The following is a 21,043-nucleotide window of genomic DNA, read 5'->3' as shown; positions in this document are numbered from 1 at the left end:
CCTGCATCTTCAGAGAATGAACCAAATATTGTCCAAGGAACTCTTCAAAGAGAGGACAGAGACCCTGCTGTTTCCAGACTTCACCGAAATCTTTCAGGTTTTAATTCCCTTATTACAGCTCCAGTTATGCTTGCGGGCCAAGGAGTCATTTTTGTCACCAGGCACATCCTTAATATTTGTGGAGCACCATTTACCTTATTGTTCAATCATTTTTCAGCAATTATTCAGCGTATGTTTCCCATTCCCCACAGAGCAAATTCAGGCCTGATTCCTACAATCAGAAGATGGTTAGATGTAATTTCTTGGATGACTTCAGTAATTGGTGCACTTGCACTTTTAGTTTTACTTATAATCATACTTAAAATAGTCATCATGGTAATTCACTAATTCTAACAAACATGAAATTCAGTATCCTTAGCATAAAATGACATCACAATTATGCCCCCAGCCAGTCACAGCAGAAGGCTGCCCCTCCCTGAGTCTGGTTCTGCTGAAGGTTTCTTCCTATTAAAAGGGAGTTTTTCCTTCCCACCGTCGCCTTAGTGCTTGCTCATAGGGGATCGTTTGATTGCTGGGGTTTTCTCTCTAATACTGTGGGGTTTTAACCTTACAGTACAAAGAGCTTTAAAGTGCCTGTTCTAACACAGCATTATTAAATAGACCTTAAATGGCTTCAACTGAAAAAACATTACATAATAAAAATAGTAAATCAATAAATAATGGTGTGTGTTTGTTTCATTTTTCTATACCAGGATTAGTGCTAAAACTTAGTGGGTTACAATTTATGTAGCTTTTAAAAGATTATTGTTGTTCCAAATGTGACTGCTGAGTGGCCGTGGCATTGCGCACAGGATAAAACTTCTTGATTTTAGTGTCATGCAGAAGTACATTCAGGACAAAGATTGCACTTAAGTAACATCTGTGATTAGAAGACACTGGTTTGGTCTTCTTTTTCTGTGATAATTTACTTTAAAGTTTATTTTTAAGTCTTGGATCTATTTTTATGGGTTGCTCTGATTTTAAAAACAAATTTAAAGCTCTTACTGGTCATTAACACAAATGCAGCGTTTACCTGTACAGGGATTGACCACTAGAGGTCCTTTAACTCAAGGTTTACATTCATCAGCAACTTCCTTGTCAAATGCTAAATGCTGATCAGATTAAATAGGATTATTAAGGGACAATACATTTTGTTCTTAATATCCTATTATGTCATCTATCATGTCTTTTCTATGATTCATATTTTATTGATGAGACCGTCAATAGCGAGGTAGCAAATACTCAAAGATTAACTAGTCAGGACATGTGATTTCTACAGTTTTTTTACAGGGTGGTCTTTGGCATGTTATCTTATTTTTGGTGAATAAAACAAAACCAGTGAAAAAAATCCCATGTGAGGCGAAGCCTAATTGGACTGTTATACAGATTGACAGACCACGTGACTTTCGCGCATTGCATGCCGGGAACCCATGGCAAAACAATCCAAGTATCAAACGCAAGCATTTGCAGCACCGCAAAACGTTCATTCTCCCGTTCCAATACCCTCTTGGTTTTTCTTTGCCCCCCCTCCCAAAAACAAAAACGAAAGAGAATAATGCCGGACCGTACAAAGACAGACTCGACAAAAAGGCAAAGAAAAGATACAAGGAAACAATCAAAGGAGTGAAAGAGGAGTGTTAGACCCTTACAAGCACACAGAGTGGACAAAAAACGTTAGCGTGCTGCCCAACTTTCACCACGCTCATATTTATAATTATACGGTTCTTGGAGTGAGTACATATACATACACAAGCCCGGGTACAGTTTACCGACGGATGGGTACAGGACCTTGAAATGCACCATGTAGAACGAAAGACCATCGTACGAACAAAGGTTTACCTCACAAATCGTCTTCATAAATACACATATGTTAACCGTTTATTAACAGGACCTTTGGTAATTAATTAGTGGAAATAATTTCTGGTAGGCCTTACAGAAATGTAGCAGTGACAATAATATTGTATGTTGTACTGGGCAATTAGTGATACAAAAAAACCCTGTTTTATCCTGTGAATAAAAGTATATGTTTTTGTCAATGTACCATGGTAATAACAGAAGCGAAACGCAATATTCTGTCAGGACAATTCACTATTTATACACAATAAACAAAGGAGCATAGCGCGACAATTTCTGTTCAGCGCCAGAATCGCTTGTAACCCATATCACCAATTATGTTATGAAAAATGACGTATTAACTACTACAAAACACTGACCTTTGTGGGAATGCTTGGAGCAGACTGGGAAGTTATATTTGGTCTTTGAATGGCTGCAATGCAGGCCATCCGTCGGCTCTTTGTTACTTCGGAAACATGGCAATTTCTCTTCAACGACGTAATCCGATAACAACCGATCTCTTTACCCGTCGGCTTCCTGTGGCTGTCATGCGACCGGCTATTGCAGTTAATAATACAACAGCTTATTGCCATTTTTTGTGTTTCTTTTTATCGCTGTGTAACTGATTTCAAGCCTGGGTGCGCTAGTACCTCTTGCCACGGGTTCCCAGAATCCTTTGCTCTATTCCAAAATTAGGCCTCAGAACCCAAACGGTGGACTGAAACTGAGTTTGGGTCTCATTTTAATTTGTGGTCACTGTACCAAAAATGTGGTTCATCATAACTATGCAACATTTAAAGATGCAGTTATATTTCTTATTGACATCACCAGAAATTGTGTGTGAATTGTTACGGTAATGTTCAATAAAGAAGTATAATTCTTTTTAAGAACAACAAAAAAACATTTATTATAGAGTAAACTGTGCAATCTGTTTTAATTTAAAACAGTTACAATATTTTGTACTTAGAATCGTTTGATCTGACTTCTTGCAATAAAAATAGAAAATTTGCAATTCTCTAATTCTTAGTAACAAGTCCTTTGTAAAGAATTCAGCTTTTGTGTAAACACCTAAGTTCATCAGATATCCGGGAAACTAGTGACACTGTCGCGTCGTCCATGTTTGCTACAGTCATTGGCTGGAACCTGACAACAGCGCCACCTGAAGGAGGCTTCTCTCTGTCTGATAGCTTGTGTTCTGAGACCTGACACCTGAATTTCTGAGACCTGACACCTGACGACTTTTAGTCTGAGACCTGAGATCTGACATTTTTTTGTTGAGACCTGAGGATGTCCTAAAAATGTACACCGTACTGCAGAGACAGTGCATGATGTAGGATTTTATTTCATTTTCCAGGGCAGTGAATGTAATGTACTGATAACATAAATTATGACAACTTCTTGCAGAGAAAGTTCATCAGCTTACACTATGTTAAAAACGTTAACATAGTGTAAGCATGTTACATAGTGTAAATGTTAAAATAATTTATTTTAATTGTGATTTATAGAGATAGTGGAAGGAGATGCTAAAGAGATAAAAACATGACAACATAAATGTGTAAAAAAAAATGAAAGACCTTGATATGTATATGACTACAATAGATATTGATTCAGTCGTTTGGCAGAATTGCTGACCATAAGGAGGCAACTCCTGTGGTTGCAAAGAGGCTTTGGGTGATAAAGAGGTCAGGGCAACTGTGGAACTGCTCAGCTTAAGATTTCTAAATAGAACTGAACTAATGGATGACATCAGTCTCTTTTTATATACAGTTAGTGATTATAAGCCACTTCTAGCTTCATCAGTTGAGTATATTTTTGTTTTTCCTCTGGAAACTTTTGGAATTCAGGGTTGTCATTCGGTGTGCCTGTGACATTGCTCTAGTTGTAAAAACAAAACAAAATATAGATGTATATGAAAATCTAAAATGTATTCAAAGGCAAAATGGGATGCATAGCTAATAAATAGTAATATGAAAAAAATAACAACTTTGTGTGAATGTAACCTTGTGAAATTTGAAAGTCCTAGTGGCACTACAATGATCATAGTTGCCATCATGCCTAACAAGCATCATCATATCATTTGGAAATGCAATCTGGATCCCAGCTGAAACTGAACAAGGCAGCGATGAAATGCTGCCCCTCTGTGCTCAAACAAACGTTCGCAGCTTGAAAACGAGCATATTTCTAAACCAATGAAAAGAAATATGCTGATTCAGGATTAGCAAGTTCTTTTGAAAGTTGACAGAAAAACCCAGTGCCTAATGTGTGACAGAACCAACGACAGCGGTTTTGCCACCTGCTCTCTGGAGCGGTGGCCCAGTTGTCTAGATGGGTTAAGATGCGGATTATGTTGGGTCGTGCCGGGGGCCCATAGGTGGACACAAGGTGGGCATTTGCGCCAAGCTGACTGGAGGCATGGGTTCCAATCCCACTCCTGACATCACTTGCTTATTAAACATGAGACTGAAATGTTATGTGATGTCTTCCTTCAATAAAGACGTTGCCACTAGATGGCAACTGCTTTGATAAGTTATGAACTTGAAATCTGGTTTACTTAGTGTCGGGGGTGTCACCTACCTGCTTGGTCATTGTATGCTTTAATCTACATGCCAAATATCCTTGTGCAATATACTGACCTCAAGTACCTCTCTCATGCGTCTATCGGAGTCTGAATGTTGTTGAGATACCAGACAGCCAAATTCACTCCAGATACAGACTGCTCCGTTACATCTATGTCCACTGTGAATGACCATCTTTGAACAGAGCTGGTGGCATAGGGCACCAACTGTCTGACATCTATAATCCAGTGTTGAGAGACCTTCCCAGAAGCCTTAACGCCCATTCATATCCTGGGCCATTTGACCTCAGGAAATCACATGATAGGTTGGGGCTAGGTTTCACAATGAGCATGTGAAACCTAGCCCCAAAATCCTTGGCTGATTGTGACCTACACCCGTTTTCACACCTTGGCTCGTGTCATTAGAGAGAGGATCATTAGGGGGTCCCTCGTCCCTCTTGGGCGGACACTCCCATAGGCCTTAAATCTGGGACTCTTCACCATTTGACCCTAGAACTGAAGAAGCTTCTCGGATGAGAGGTGAAACGTCTTCAAGCAACTTAAAGAAGTTTAAGGAAGTTTCCAAGCTCCTTAGACTGCAATGACCTGGATGACTGAGAATCTTCACAGACATCCATTACAACTTCCTTCACCAAGTCGATCTCAGCCTGCAAAAATACATAGATCTAAACCTCAAATCTCACAAATGTGCTTTAGATGTGAAGTAGAAGTCAGTTCCTTTCTGTACTGCAACTTGGTCACATTCATTTATCACATAGTTGAAGAAATGTCTCATCACTCATCCAAGTGACTTCTTGAATCTCAGCTGAATATGTGTTGGTAAAGCAGATTACAACAATCTGATCAGTTGTAAAGGTGTCTTGATCTGGTAGTCTGTCATGTGGATTCTGTATCAACAAGGGAAAATGTGTCAGGATGGCCGAGCGGTCTAAGGCGCTGCGTTCAGATTACAGTCTCTCCTGGAGCCGTGGGGTCAAATCCCACGCCTGACATCCCTTGCTTATTAAACTCAAGACTGAAATGTTATGTGATGTCTTCCTTCAATAAAGGAGTTGCCACCAAATGGCAACTGCTTTGATAAGTTATGAACTTGAAATCTGGTTTAGTTAGTGTCGGGGGTGTCACCTACCTGCTTGGTCATTGTATGCTTTAATCTACATGCCAAATATCCTTGTGCAATATACTGACCTCAAGTACCTCTCTCATGCGGATTTCAACACACAATCATGTCTAGGGTTTCCAGAGAATGGCACGGAAAAGAGAAAATATCCAGTGAGCGGCAGATCTCTGGTAGAAATGCTTTGCTGATGTCAGAGCTCAAAGGAGGGTGGCCAGAATGAGTTGAGCCTATAGGAAGGCAACAGAAACTCAGATAATGACTTGTTGCAACCAAATTATCAAGAAGAGCATTTCTATAATCACAGTGCATTGAACTATGAAGCAGATGGGTACAGCAGCAGAAGACCACATCAGCTGCCACTCGTACTCTGCAATATTCTTGATATTTATTTAAAATCACCTCTTGATATTTATAATTGAGTGATTTGTATATATTAGTGCTGTTTCTTAAATGTATAAAATCTGTAACATACTGTATTGTTTAAATAGTTTAGTCTGTTACTGTTACCGACTTGGAGCAACTGTAATCCACATTTATTCCCACAAGTAATCTGATTCTGAAGAACAGGAAACTGAGTCTATTATTCACATAGGGTCACCAAGTTTGGACAAGATTGGAAAAAGTTGCCTAGAGTTTCATTTTTTGCTCCACCATTTGGAGAGAGGGTCAGAATTTGGCATAAACAACATGAAAGCCTTGTTGTAACAATCGTTCAGGCAGATGGTGGTGGTAGCATAATGGTGTCAGGGATATTTTCTTTGTCTCCTTGGTACCAAAATCCTTTAAACTCCACAGCCTCCAACTGAATAGTGATGCTGACCATGTCCATCCCTTTATGACCACAGTGTACCCATCTTCTGATGGTTGCTTCCAGTAGGATACCACACCATGTCACAAAGCTCAATCAAGTCTCAAAATAGTTTCTTGAGTTCATTGTACTCAGATGACCTCCATAGTCACAAAAGTCTCAGTCCAATAGAGCATTTGTGGAACGGGAGATTCCCATCATGTCAACACTGACCAAATTCTCTCTGGAATGTTTCCAGTACCGTGTTGAATCTTTGCTGTGAAGAATTAAGAAAAAAGGATGTCCAACCTAAAAGTAGTGAAGTGTTTCAAGTTTCAAGTTTTATTGTCATATGCAAGTTAGCACAGGGTCAACATTGCAATGAAATGTGTTTGACGAGCAGCAGTCACTCAGCAGCATGATACAGTACAGAAAATATAATAAAATATAATAAAATAAAATATAAAAATATAAAAATAGTAAGGAGCTAAATATTAGAGAGACATGGTAAAAGAGAAAAGATGACTAAATATATATGTATCTATAAATATATGTACACTAGTGATTAAAAAGAAAATCTTGAAAAGAAATATGACGGGAGGGCAGATGGGATATTGCACAGGAATGAGCAGCAGAAAATTACAGTATTGCACTTTAAATATAAATATCAATGACAATAAAGTGAAGTGACCAGTGCAGATTAAACAGAGTACTTGTGAAGCTACAGGGTAGCTTCTGAGTGCTGTGTTGTGTGTGTTTAAGTGTTGTGGTTGAGGTGTCGTACGGCTTGGTGGTAAAAACTGTTTTTAAGTCTTGTAGTCCGAGCAGACAGTCTCCTGTAACGTCTGCCAGATGGTAACAAGGAGAACAGCTGATGTGCTGGGTGGCTGTGGTCCTTGATGATGCTGTGTGCTTTATGGAGGCATCGCTGGAGGTAAATGTCCTGAATGGCAGGAAGCCTCGTGCCAGTGATGTGCTCTGCTGCCTTCACCACCCTCTGTAGTGCTTTACGGCTGCTGGCAGAGCAGCTTCCGTACCAAACTGTGATGCAGCTCGTCAGCAAGCTCTCAATTGCACACCTGTAAAAATTTGAGGTGATGTTGGCATTCATGCTAAACTTCCTCAGCCTCCTCAGGAAGTAAAGCCGCTGGCGAGCTTTCCTGATAGCAGTGTCTGTGTGAAGGGTCCAGGAGAAGTCCTCGGTGATGTTGACTCCAAGGAACTTGAAGCTGCTGACCCTTTCGACCTTGACACCGTTGATGTGGATGGGCTGGTGTTCTCTGACTGGTAGTTTCCGGTAGTCCACTATCATCTCTCTAGTTTTGCTGATGTTGAGAGTCAGTGTCAAGTGACAAACTTAAACAGATTTAGAACATGTTAAAATGCAGTGTGACCCATCACAATCATGAGGACGTAAACATACAGCTGCAGTTATTTATATTTGTTTGTAGATGAAATCAAACCTGTAAAGTCCTGAAGCATTTGTGACAAGCAGCTCATAGTTTTCTCCCTCCTTCACCTCCTCCATCAGCAGAGTGTGAGGGGCCTCCTCATCCAGGCTGCTCTCTGGGAGGAACTCGCAGAACATTGAGCGAGGGCACAGCAAGTAACGTCTTTCTGACTCCTGAGGCCACAGGTTCACCCCAATTAAACCTGCAGGGGCACAGATAATGAGAGCAAATGCTGACCTCATCCACATATAGAAACCCTACAAATGCCCAACTGCAACGGTTTTTAATTAAACAGCTTAAAAATGTAAATGAAGGCTATTACCTTCAGTAGCAGCATAGAAGGGCGAGTAGAAAGGCACTCCTTTGCAGTAACTCTCCCTCAACATTTCACCGTAGATCTGATTGGAGCCTGAGTCCACTGCCAGGACCAGGTTCAGATGAGGCCACAGGCGCTTGGCAATCCCCCTGAAGCCGTCCTGGAAGTGGGCCCGGAGTTGGGCAGCTCTCTGTGGGTCTGGCTTCATTAGCGCTTCAAGCTTGGCCCTCACTTTGGGCTCCAGAGACAGAGCAGTGCTGATTTTCCCCCGTTCAATGTCCTCCACAAGTTCCTGCCAACGCTCCTATGAGATCGAGAGCATATTAGGGAGAAATGACTTGCCCAAGCCTTTATTCATAAAGCAATTAACACAAATGTTTTAATCAGTCAGTGGGAGCTAAACACCTGACTCAAGATTTCATCTTGTTTTACTAGATGATGTCCCAGTGAGAACGAAATGAGGCACATGTGAAGGACAACAACAGCCTGCTACTGCTCAATGAAACGTTGTCTCTTAAAATAGACAAGAAATAACATTGCTAATGCTTTTCTTTGAAGGATGGAATGGATGAATTACTTTACATACTTTACGGTTTCCCATTAAGTCCTGTTTTTATGCCTCTACTCACATAAAAAAGAAAGAAAAACACAAAAACAACAAAAGTAACTCATTCCAGACAAACAACTGGGTACCTGTAGGGCACTGAAGGCATAGAAAACTGTGGAGGCGAAGTTGGACTCCAGAGTTCCCACATTAGGATCTTTCAGCGCAAAAAGAAGATGCAAATAGAGCGTGTCCTTCTCATTGGGAACCTGAAGAAACATAAGATTTTATTACCGAATCGGTCACACAAAGGCTGACCACTTGTTAGGCTTGCTGATTGTACCTTGAAGGCAGGTGCTGGAGTTGTGTACAGGTTTAGGATGTGGCGTGAGGAGGCTGGTGTCGAGGAGTTTGGTCCGATGGGAATTCCAGCCTCAGACTGCCGAAAAGTAGGAGTGTAAAAGAACTTGGTGGTGCGTTGAAGGCTCTTGGTCTCAGGGAATGCCTGCTGCATGGCATCTAAGCACACAGTCACTCCCTGATGGAAACACACAGCGAGTATTATTAGTAAAATTTCCTTGCGCAGCACATGGGCTACACCGTCATCATCATCATTAAGGAGTGACTTCACCTGCAGGAAGAACTCAGTGTTGGTGTCCTTAGTGCTGAGCAGCATGGCACTGGATCCTGATGTCCCGGAGGTCATGGCCAGAATTAATGGCTTCTCTGCAATGATGAGCTTCTCTTCTCCAGCTGCGATGCGGTTGATTAGGTCTTGATAGTGCGTGTATGTAGTAATAGGATGGCATGCCTGAAATTCTTTAATATCTAGAAAATAAAGAGATTTCATGATTTAAATCAAAACTGTATTGACACCTCTAATTTATCTTTCATCATTTAAGCACAAGTATCAAACAGTCCCCAATTTCAGCATCGCAATTCTCAGGACCTGCTGCATTGTCCGTGCCCATCGGGAACACTGGGACATTTCCCAGTATACTCAGGGTCATTTAATACCCTGGCCTGCTGTGAATAGTTTAAACAGCAACATTACAACAAGCAGAAATGAGTTGGTGGTCCTCTCAGAAACCACACTCTCATCCACAGACTATATGATACTGCTGCTATATGTGCACAGGGCATAGGCAGGTGAACCATGGACACAAGTAAATTCACACTCCAGCAAGACACACAGCACGCAGCAGCTTCTATGTCAAAGCTATTTAAGTGAAGCAATGAAATTGTGGAGGGGAAGAAAAAGAGAAAGTCACAAGTAGGCATCTTAACTCTGTGGTAATCAGGATAATTTTCATCTCAGATGAAGTGTAGTACTTTTTAAATCAATACTAAGGGTGTTGTAGTACAGGAATGAAAAGAGTGATACTAAAAAAAAAATATGACTGTAACGTTAATAATACACATATAAACATAAATGATGGTAGTTGTATTTGATTTCATCTCGCTACAGGTGTACAGGCTACATGTGTTTTCAGTGTCAATTATCTGACAAAAAATGAGAAAAATATGAGAAAAATAAACTGATTTTGACTTACAGCATTATTCCTCTTCCCTCCAATATTTCCTACAAATATTACTGTAATAACATAAAATTAATTCATTTGGAAACCCTTTGGCACAACTAAATAACAAATCAGCACATGGAGTTAAGTCTACAAAACAAGCCAAATTCCACTCAATGCATGAAATGCTGTTTTAGTCACCTGTACGCTGAAAATGTCTCGGGGACATTTGTTCATTGAAAACAATAAATTTGATGACACAGGTTTAAAACAAAATAAAAAGAAATTTTAAAAAAGCTTGACTTGCTCACAAAACAATAAAAATTGTGAACAGATAGATGCAGCTTTAATTATTTTTGGATAGCAACACATCTAAAATAGGAATCAAATCAATATGAAGTTGTGATTTGTCGCCGTTCTTTAAGGACTCTGGTGGCAGCTGGTGGCACGAGTTTTTTCCTTTAATGTGTCACCCCGGTCTTCCCAAGCGTTAACACTGAATAAACACAAATGTCTTCACACTACCTGCTTGCTAAACTAACGCCATCTACTTCACTGCTTACCTTTTATTGAGCTGAAGTCGTACGGTCTTCCATAATACGTATCTCCGTTTTTACGCAAGCGCTTCAGCAGCGTCTCCTGTTGGACTTCTTTGACTTTGAGTGTGTCTGCTTCAAGTTTCCTTCTCTGCCGCCTGCCCAGCCAGCCTACAACCTTCACCGCTACATGCTGGCTCAGAAGGCTGCTTAACGTCCGGTTTTCAACCTTTATCTTCAAGATTAGTGCCATCCCGGCCACAGAGCACAAACCGATGACAGCGGGGAGAGGGGTCGGCATGGCTGTTACACAAGACAAACAAAAACACAGAGGAGCCAGGTGGGGGCGCTGTTAGTCAGCATTAGACCGTTACCTTTCTTCTCATCTACAAACAAGAGTACGCAGTCTACCATGAAAGTGCGCAATCCTGTCGAGACAGGATGGTTTTTATTTCGCTATTTCGCGCACTCATTCACCGCTTACCGGGAATCTGTCCGCTGATGGCCAGGGCGACCGATAAAACCGCAAAACAAAGCGGAAGTGCAACGCGAAACCAAGAGGAAGACATCTTGAGCATTAAATAAGATGTGATGTCCCCGTGGTTATAATAATTAATGTCTATAAAAAGCTTTGGACTGCATTTCCACGCCCAAGAAAGCGTGTCAACTTTTACTTTCGCCGCTGTCTGTGCTGCTTCCGTATTTGGGTCAGAACTAGACGCTGATTGGTTTGACTAAATCATGACGTAATAAACCTGGAAATACCAAAACAAAAAAACAAAAAAAACCCTTATATTTTATTTATCTGTTTTTGCTTTAAATGTAGCACCACTGCCTGGATAATGCTATAGAGTCCGTGGTTGTGATTGCACAACAAAGAAAATCAATCTGCAAGTTAGATTCTTATTAAATATTTCTTACATAAAACACGGGAGTGTGAGGGTTTGTGGACATATATACTACCAGTCAAAAGTTTGACCACACCTCATTTAATGTTTTTCTTTATTTTCATGGCTATTTACATTGTAGATTCTCACTTAAGGCATCAAACTATGAATGAACACATATAGAACTATGTAGCAAACAAAAAAGTGTTTTATATTTTAGATTCTTCCAAACAGCCACCACTGTTTCAGTCTCTGAAACAGTCACATGGGGGAGGGGGGCACACCTACACACTGTAAAATAGTTTCAGAAAACTGTGAAGAAGTCCATGATTTTCAAAAATGTCTTATCTGTGCTATAGCATAAAACAGCATTTTCTGACTGTCAGGATTCTGCATCTTTCAGTCTAACGTACTTATGTATGTCAGATATGTTACACAAAAAATTTACAAAAAAAGGACCCTGGGACGACACCCCGAAGTCAGGTGTCTGCCTCCTGCTGGTTCCTGTGCCCGACGTCGTACAGGAAAGTAAACAGCAGTGAGGTTTGTGGGGTTACTGAAGTTTGGCTAGCTGGTAGATAATGATGTGCTATGTGATCGCTAGCGACACAGCTATGTTAGCATAATATAAACAGTGAAGCTGGAGGACGAAGTCGCTAGATGACGTCATCGCCTAATTTGCATATTTGGTCATGTAATTATAAAGGACCCTGTAGGAGAGAGAAATAACATCATGGAAGAGACATAAAGTCAGTAAAAACACCCTAAAACCATTTAGTACATATTTAAAACCACACATTAAATTTCTTTTAGCAATTATTGTTTTTTTTAATGTCACAATTCCAACCCTCCTCCTTTATCCGGACTTGTGACCGGCAAAACTGACCCGAAATAGGCACAAATAGAGTTACTTTTTTGTTTACGTGTCTGTGTGTGTCTTTTAAAGAATTTTAAACCTTGTGATCCACAAAAAGTAAGAGTAAAAGAAGAACATTTTTAACCATAATGTTATTAATAAACTACATTAATCAAAAATGGACATAGCAAGCATCACCAGACAGCTTCAGTCGAAATTGGATGTAGAAGATGAAGGTAAGGCTCTGCAAGGACATCCGATTTCTAAGTTAGCAATAGAATAGAATAGAATAATCCTTTAATTGTCCCACAAGGGGAAATTTGGGTGTAACAGCAGCAAGAAAGAAACATATACAAACAAACAGTACACAAAACACAAAACAGAAACATACACAATTTTTACATATTTACATCAAGGACAAGGGTTACAAAAAAAAGAGTACTGTACCGTTATTAAATTAAATAAAATTAAATACAGATAAGAGGCAAACCCTGGTTATAGTGTGAATGGGTTGATAAAATAGTGCAGGTTACAGCGCTGATGTAAAACTCTGTTTGTTGGGAGCAGTTTTGATTGTACAGTCTGACAGCTGCAGGGAGGAAGGACCTGCGGAAACGCTCCTTCATGCATCTAGGATGTAGCAGTCTGTCACTGAAGGAGCTCTGCAGTTCAGCAACATTTACATGCATGGGGTGGGAGACTCTGATGTTATTTTGGCCAGAGTCCTTCTGTCTCCCACCAACTGCACTGGGTCCCAGAACAGAGCTGGCCTTCCTAATGAGTTTATCCAACCTCTTCCTCTCAGCTGCCGATAAACTGCTGCTCCAACATACGACACTGTAAAAAATGACAGATACCACCACAGAGTCATAGAAGGTGTCCGTGTGATGGATCTGCGTCTCCGGAAGTCCACCACCAACTCCTTGGTTTTCCTGGCATTGATCAGCAGGTGGTTCTGCTGGCACCAGTCCACAAAGTCCAGAGTCTACTGTCTGTACTCTGAGTCGTCTTCACCTGTGATGAGGCCAGCTATGGCAGTCGTCAGAGAACTTCTGTAAGTGGCAGCGTGGGAAGTTGATGGAGAAGTCTGCAGTGTAGAGAGTGAAGAGGAACAGTGCCAGCACAGTTCCCTGTGGGGCCCTCGTACTGCAGACCAGCGTATCAGAGACACAGCCCTGTGTCCTGACATACTGTGGGCGTTCTGTGAGGTAGTCCAGTATCCACTGGGACATGTGGTGGTCCACTCCCGATAGCTCCAGCTTGTCCCTCAGAAGTTGTGGCTGGCTGGTGTTGAAAGCACTGGAGAAATCAAAGAACACGATCCTTACAGTGCTTCCAGGATTCTCCAGGTAAGTCGGGGCTCGGTGCAGGAGGTAGATGATGGCATCCTCCACCCCAATGCCAGGCTGGTAAGCAAACTGCAGCGGATCCAATGAAGACCTCACCAGGGGGTGCAGATGGCTTAGAAGCAACCTCTGGAGGGTCTTCATCAGATGTGATGTCAGGGCTACCTACCTGAAGCTGCTGAGGTCCTTGGGATGGGAGGTCTTTGGTACCGGTACCACACAGGAGGTCTTCCACAGCTGTGGAACTTTCCCCAGTGACAGGCTCAGGTTGAACAGATGATTGGAATGGTGTATTTTAGTGCATTGATTTATTTTAAACAAAGTAATGTACAACTTCTCACGACCTGCGTTATAGTCAGTGCGGGAGCAGCGGCTTCGCTCATGCACAATTCATTTGCAGTTTGGACGCGTAGGTGTAAACAGCTCCTGCTCTGACAGCAGCTGGGGGCGACTGCTGCGTTAGGACCGCCGCCTGTGAGTGCTTTGGCACGGGCGAGGTGCCCACGGCAGCTCCCGCTGCTTGTAAGAGCGATACGTGCTTTCACGTCAAAAGTCGTAATAACACTCCAATAACACCAGAAAAAGTCACCAAATTTGTCGCTTTTTAGAAAAAAGTCAATAAGGGCGTCTGAAAACTCGCTAGATGTAGCGACAAAGTCGCTGCCGTTAAGTCCTCCGTTATTTATTTAGCTAAACAAGTAAATTAACACTGGCTTACAGCACCATAGAAATATATACAAAAATACAAGCCTCCGTTATTTATTTAGCTAATATGCTAGTAGCCAATGTGCTTTAAGCTAACTCGGCTTCCACAATCTTACATTTCTGAATAAAAACACAAAGAAGTTACCTTTAATACCTCCGACCAGTATAATTTCACTCCACGTTAACAGAGCTTTCCAGAGCTTTCTATGTGAGAGCAAGCCGTAAAACTTGAACACAAAAAGTAAATAATTAAAAAAAGGGGAGTGTATTGTTTGTTAATCGACGGTGAGACAGCGGGGGCGTAATCGTCAAGGGCGGATGCACCCCGGGTTTTTTCCTGTCTGGGTTGCCATTCCCCGCCAACAGCAGGTTAATATTAAAGTTAGCTTAATGGTTAATACTAACGTTCAGGGAGGTAGTGATGGGCAGATGAAGCTTCATGAAGCACTGAAGCTTTTCATCCAATTGGTTCACCCCAGCGCAAAGCTTCTTGAAGCTTCATTTGCTCTAGTAGGACACCTACTGGACGTAAAAATATTAGATGGCATGAATTTGAAGAGTGTGGCCTTTTGCACACAGCCTGTAAATGTCAACAACAAAAGGAGTGTGTAAAACATCTATATTGTATTGATGGCAGTATACTTTGTATATATACTTTGTGTATATATTGTAGTATGGAAAATGATCATTTGGAAATGCTTAAAATGGAAATGATCATTTACTGTGAGGTGAGGTTGGGGTGTGGACAGTGGTTGTGCTTTTGTAACGTTGAGGTATGGACAGCTACACACTGAGGCCTCAGTCCTGCCTGTTCACATTTTATTTTGTAAAAACTAAATTTTCACTGCTTTTATGACCTTTTAGTGGGGAGAACATAGCTAGGATTGAATGATTTAACAAATCTTTTAAATCCTTTGTCCTTCACAATGCTAAATGGCTGGGAGTCCTCGATCACCATGCTAACCAGGTCTTCATCTATTTGAGATTGTTCTCCTGAGGAAAGACAATAAAAACAAAGCACAAATATAAATATCACACACGTAACTTATTACAGCTGTATAATATTGTTATATCATTTAGTTACATTACTGCATGCTATATTATCATGGCATTTGATGGTTCACCTGGTCTTGCTCCACAATCTGTGTTCCCCTATTCTCATGCAAAGCTGTGTAGTGCCTAAGCATGGATGAGGTGTTGTTGTTATATCCCAGCTCCCTGGCACATAGCAAACACTTCACCTTGTACAAAAGTAAAGACAGCTTAACATAAATTATATTGCACCATCACTATTATGAAAATACATCTTCTGTAGAAATTTACATACCTTGTTGGGAGGAATAAAATCAAAATGTTCCCACACAGGGGAGGACATCCTCCTCTTCTTAGCTGGCTCCATTCTCTCCTGATATTCTCTCCTCACTCTCCTAAACCTCCAAACTGTCTCCAAACTCTCACTAACTGCAACTCTCCATCAAACACCTACATTTTTGAATGAAGTCTGAGGGGTTTGTATCGCTGTCATAGCTCGCGGCAAAGTTCGAACCACTTCATGAACCAGTCACGTGGTACAGCCGGGCAGCGAGGCTTCGGACGTCATCATTTTCAGCTCCTCCCATAAATGAAGCAAGCCTCGACACGCGCATCGCGGAAACGCCCCCTCCATTACTCGACACAAGCTTCGAAGCCTCGATACAGAACGTCACATCACTACAGGGAGGTGTGACGTCACGGCACGTGTGCCTTTGAAGTCTGTGAACGCGAGCTCATAAATACCCCCAAGGTAAGGCACTCTACTTTACTGCACCTAGTGTTGAAAACACATTTTAACTAAATTAACTCTGAATCGATAGTCGTCTGCAAATATGTGGCGCTCAGTCTTCAGTCATAAAAATTCTTCAGACACTGATGGCTTTGAGGAGCTTGACAGATATTATTTAGAGCCTGATGGGTTCTTCTTACCAATATCTATTTCTAGAGATGAACAGTCTGAGGTTCCTAAAACCAGTGTTTCTGTAAACACCTATGAAAATGAACAGGCAACCACCTCTGAAATAGATGAGGCTCCTAAAACCAGTATAAACAACTTTGAAAATGAAGAGTCTCCCACCAGTGAGAATTACAGCACTGATTTATTCAATGGCGTCCTCCCCAAACCTTCAGATATGAACAAATCTGAAGAGAAGGAACAAAACGCTGACCAAGGAAGTTTTCAAAGAGAGGACAAAGAAACTTTTTTTTCCAGAGTTCAAACAAATCTTTCAGCTCTGTCTTCCATTATTACAGCTCCAGTTGAGTCAGTTGGGCGAGGAGTCATTTTTGTCACCAGGCACATTTTTAATATTGGTCGAGCACCATTTACCTCACCCATTAGTGAAACGGAAAAGTCACCCACCTGTGAAACAACTGAGGTTCCTTCACCGAGTGTTTCTGTAAACAACTTTGAATACGAACAGTCACCCTCCAGTGAAACAACTAAGATTCCTACAACCAGTGTTAATATGAACAACGCTGAAGATGAAAAGTCTTCAGCCAGCGAGAGTTACAATACTGATTTATTAAATGCCATTCTTCCTGAACCTTCAGATAACGGACCCAAAGATAATGAACAAAATGTTGTCCCAGGCAGTCTTCAAACAAAGGAAGAAGAAACTATTTCTTCTGGAGTTCAAACAAATGTTCCAAATTTTTATTCCTCTTGTAGAGTTCCAGATGTGCCTGTGGGCCTTAGAGAAGATTTCATCACCAGGCACATCCTTAATATGGGTCGAGCACCATTTAACTCAAATATTCCAAATCTCTATTCCTCTTGTAGAGTTCCAGATGTGCCTGTGGGCCTTAGAGAAGATTTCATCACCAGGCACATCCTTAATATTGGTCGAGCACCATTTACCTCAAATATTCCAAATCTCTATTCTTCTTGTCGAGTTCCAGATGTGCCTGTGGGCCTTAGAGAAGATTTCATCACCAGGCACATCCTTAATATGGGTCGAGCACCATTTACCTCAGTTACCACACCCACTAGTGAGACTTCTGAAACAGCTAAGGTTCTTAAAACCACTGTTTCTATAAACAACTTTGGACATGAAGATTCTCCCACCAGTGAGAGTTACAGCATTGATTTATTCAATGTTGGTCTCCCTGCATCTTCAGAGAATGAACCAAATATTGTCCAAGGAACTCTTCAAAGAGAGGACAGAGACCCTGCTGTTTCCAGACTTCACCGAAATCTTTCAGGTTTTAATTCCCTTATTACAGCTCCAGTTATGCTTGCGGGCCAAGGAGTCATTTTTGTCACCAGGCACATCCTTAATATTTGTGGAGCACCATTTACCTTATTGTTCAATCATTTTTCAGCAATTATTCAGCATATGTTTCCCATTCCCCACAGAGCAAATTCAGGCCTGATTCCTACAATCAGAAGATGGTTAGATGTAATTTCTTGGATGACTTCAGTAATTGGTGCACTTGCACTTTTAGTTTTACTTATAATCATACTTAAAATAGTCATCATGGTAATTCACTAATTCTAACAAACATGAAATTCAGTATCCTTAGCATAAAATGACATCACAATTATGCCCCCAGCCAGTCACAGCAGAAGGCTGCCCCTCCCTGAGTCTGGTTCTGCTGAAGGTTTCTTCCTATTAAAAGGGAGTTTTTCCTTCCCACCGTCGCCTTAGTGCTTGCTCATAGGGGATCGTTTGATTGCTGGGGTTTTCTCTCTAATACTGTGGGGTTTTAACCTTACAGTACAAAGAGCTTTAAAGTGCCTGTTCTAACACAGCATTATTAAATAGACCTTAAATGGCTTCAACTGAAAAAACATTACATAATAAAAATAGTAAATCAATAAATAATGGTGTGTGTTTGTTTCATTTTTCTATACCAGGATTAGTGCTAAAACTTAGTGGGTTACAATTTATGTAGCTTTTAAAAGATTATTGTTGTTCCAAATGTGACTGCTGAGTGGCCGTGGCATTGCGCACAGGATAAAACTTCTTGATTTTAGTGTCATGCAGAAGTACATTCAGGACAAAGATTGCACTTAAGTAACATCTGTGATTAGAAGACACTGGTTTGGTCTTCTTTTTCTGTGATAATTTACTTTAAAGTTTATTTTTAAGTCTTGGATCTATTTTTATGGGTTGCTCTGATTTTAAAAACAAATTTAAAGCTCTTACTGGTCATTAACACAAATGCAGCGTTTACCTGTACAGGGATTGACCACTAGAGGTCCTTTAACTCAAGGTTTACATTCATCAGCAACTTCCTTGTCAAATGCTAAATGCTGATCAGATTAAATAGGATTATTAAGGGACAATACATTTTGTTCTTAATATCCTATTATGTCATCTATCATGTCTTTTCTATGATTCATATTTTATTGATGAGACCGTCAATAGCGAGGTAGCAAATACTCAAAGATTAACTAGTCAGGACATGTGATTTCTACAGTTTTTTTACAGGGTGGTCTTTGGCATGTTATCTTATTTTTGGTGAATAAAACAAAACCAGTGAAAAAAATCCCATGTGAGGCGAAGCCTAATTGGACTGTTATACAGATTGACAGACCACGTGACTTTCGCGCATTGCATGCCGGGAACCCATGGCAAAACAATCCAAGTATCAAACGCAAGCATTTGCAGCACCGCAAAACGTTCATTCTCCCGTTCCAATACCCTCTTGGTTTTTCTTTGCCCCCCCTCCCAAAAACAAAAACGAAAGAGAATAATGCCGGACCGTACAAAGACAGACTCGACAAAAAGGCAAAGAAAAGATACAAGGAAACAATCAAAGGAGTGAAAGAGGAGTGTTAGACCCTTACAAGCACACAGAGTGGACAAAAAACGTTAGCGTGCTGCCCAACTTTCACCACGCTCATATTTATAATTATACGGTTCTTGGAGTGAGTACATATACATACACAAGCCCGGGTACAGTTTACCGACGGATGGGTACAGGACCTTGAAATGCACCATGTAGAACGAAAGACCATCGTACGAACAAAGGTTTACCTCACAAATCGTCTTCATAAATACACATATGTTAACCATTTATTAACAGGACCTTTGGTAATTAATTAGTGGAAATAATTTCTGGTAGGCCTTACAGAAATGTAGCAGTGACAATAATATTGTATGTTGTACTGGGCAATTAGTGATACAAAAAAACCCTGTTTTATCCTGTGAATAAAAGTATATGTTTTTGTCAATGTACCATGGTAATAACAGAAGCGAAACGCAATATTCTGTCAGGACAATTCACTATTTATACACAATAAACAAAGGAGCATAGCGCGACAATTTCTGTTCAGCACCAGAATCGCTTGTAACCCATATCACCAATTATGTTATGAAAAATGACGTATTAACTACTACAAAACACTGACCTTTGTGGGAATGCTTGGAGCAGACTGGGAAGTTATATTTGGTCTTTGAATGGCTGCAATGCAGGCCATCCGTCGGCTCTTTGTTACTTCGGAAACATGGCAATTTCTCTTCAACGACGTAATCCGATAACAACCGATCTCTTTACCCGTCGGCTTCCTGTGGCTGTCATGCGACCGGCTATTGCAGTTAATAATACAACAGCTTATTGCCATTTTTTGTGTTTCTTTTTATCGCTGTGTAACTGATTTCAAGCCTGGGTGCGCTAGTACCTCTTGCCACGGGTTCCCAGAATCCTTTGCTCTATTCCAAAATTAGGCCTCAGAACCCAAACGGTGGACTGAAACTGAGTTTGGGTCTCATTTTAATTTGTGGTCACTGTACCAAAAATGTGGTTCATCATAACTATGCAACATTTAAAGATGCAGTTATATTTCTTATTGACATCACCAGAAATTGTGTGTGAATTGTTACGGTAATGTTCAATAAAGAAGTATAATTCTTTTTAAGAACAACAAAAAAACATTTATTATAGAGTAAACTGTGCAATCTGTTTTAATTTAAAACAGTTACAATATTTTGTACTTAGAATCGTTTGATCTGACTTCTTGCAATAAAAATAGAAAATTTGCAATTCTCTAATTCTTAGTAACAAGTCCTTTGTAAAGAATTCAGCTTTTGTGTAAACACCTAAGTTCATCAGATATCCGGGAAACTAGTGACACTGTCGCGTCGTCCATGTTTGCTACAGTCATTGGCTGGAACCTGACAACAGCGCCACCTGAAGGAGGCTTCTCTCTGTCTGATAGCTTGTGTTCTGAGACCTGACACCTGAATTTCTGAGACCTGACACCTGACGACTTTTAGTCTGAGACCTGAGATCTGACATTTTTTTGTTGAGACCTGAGGATGTCCTAAAAATGTACACCGTACTGCAGAGACAGTGCATGATGTAGGATTTTATTTCATTTTCCAGGGCAGTGAATGTAATGTACTGATAACATAAATTATGACAACTTCTTGCAGAGAAAGTTCATCAGCTTACACTATGTTAAAAACGTTAACATAGTGTAAGCATGTTACATAGTGTAAATGTTAAAATAATTTATTTTAATTGTGATTTATAGAGATAGTGGAA

At 40.7% G+C, this 21,043-nt stretch overlaps 1 protein-coding gene across 2 annotated transcripts; it reads right to left on the bottom strand.

Moving 5' to 3' along the window:
- Positions 1–6,013: 6,013 nt before the first annotated feature.
- Positions 6,014–11,424, bottom strand: LOC146512651 (uncharacterized). Of its 2 annotated transcripts, none has more exons than XM_085171293.1 (8): positions 11,206–11,424; positions 10,749–11,024; positions 9,297–9,493; positions 9,009–9,203; positions 8,815–8,934; positions 8,128–8,425; positions 7,818–8,007; positions 6,014–7,679 (listed from the first exon to the last, which is right to left on the bottom strand). In XM_085171293.1, exons 1-8 carry the CDS (start codon positions 11,297–11,299, stop codon positions 7,112–7,114), a joined length of 1,938 nt encoding a protein of 645 aa, XP_085027419.1. In that variant the 5' UTR covers positions 11,300–11,424; the 3' UTR covers positions 6,014–7,111. The 2 variants fall into 2 exon arrangements, with proteins under 2 accessions (XP_085027419.1, XP_085027420.1); XM_085171294.1 differs by having other exon boundaries at positions 7,583–7,710; positions 11,206–11,418.
- Positions 11,425–21,043: the final 9,619 nt, after the last annotated feature.

Source organism: Neolamprologus multifasciatus, chromosome 8 (genome assembly GCF_963576455.1).
Source record: "Neolamprologus multifasciatus chromosome 8, fNeoMul1.2, whole genome shotgun sequence".
Lineage (NCBI taxonomy): Eukaryota > Metazoa > Chordata > Actinopteri > Cichliformes > Cichlidae > Neolamprologus > Neolamprologus multifasciatus.
This window is presented reverse-complemented; position numbering and strand designations above follow the sequence as displayed.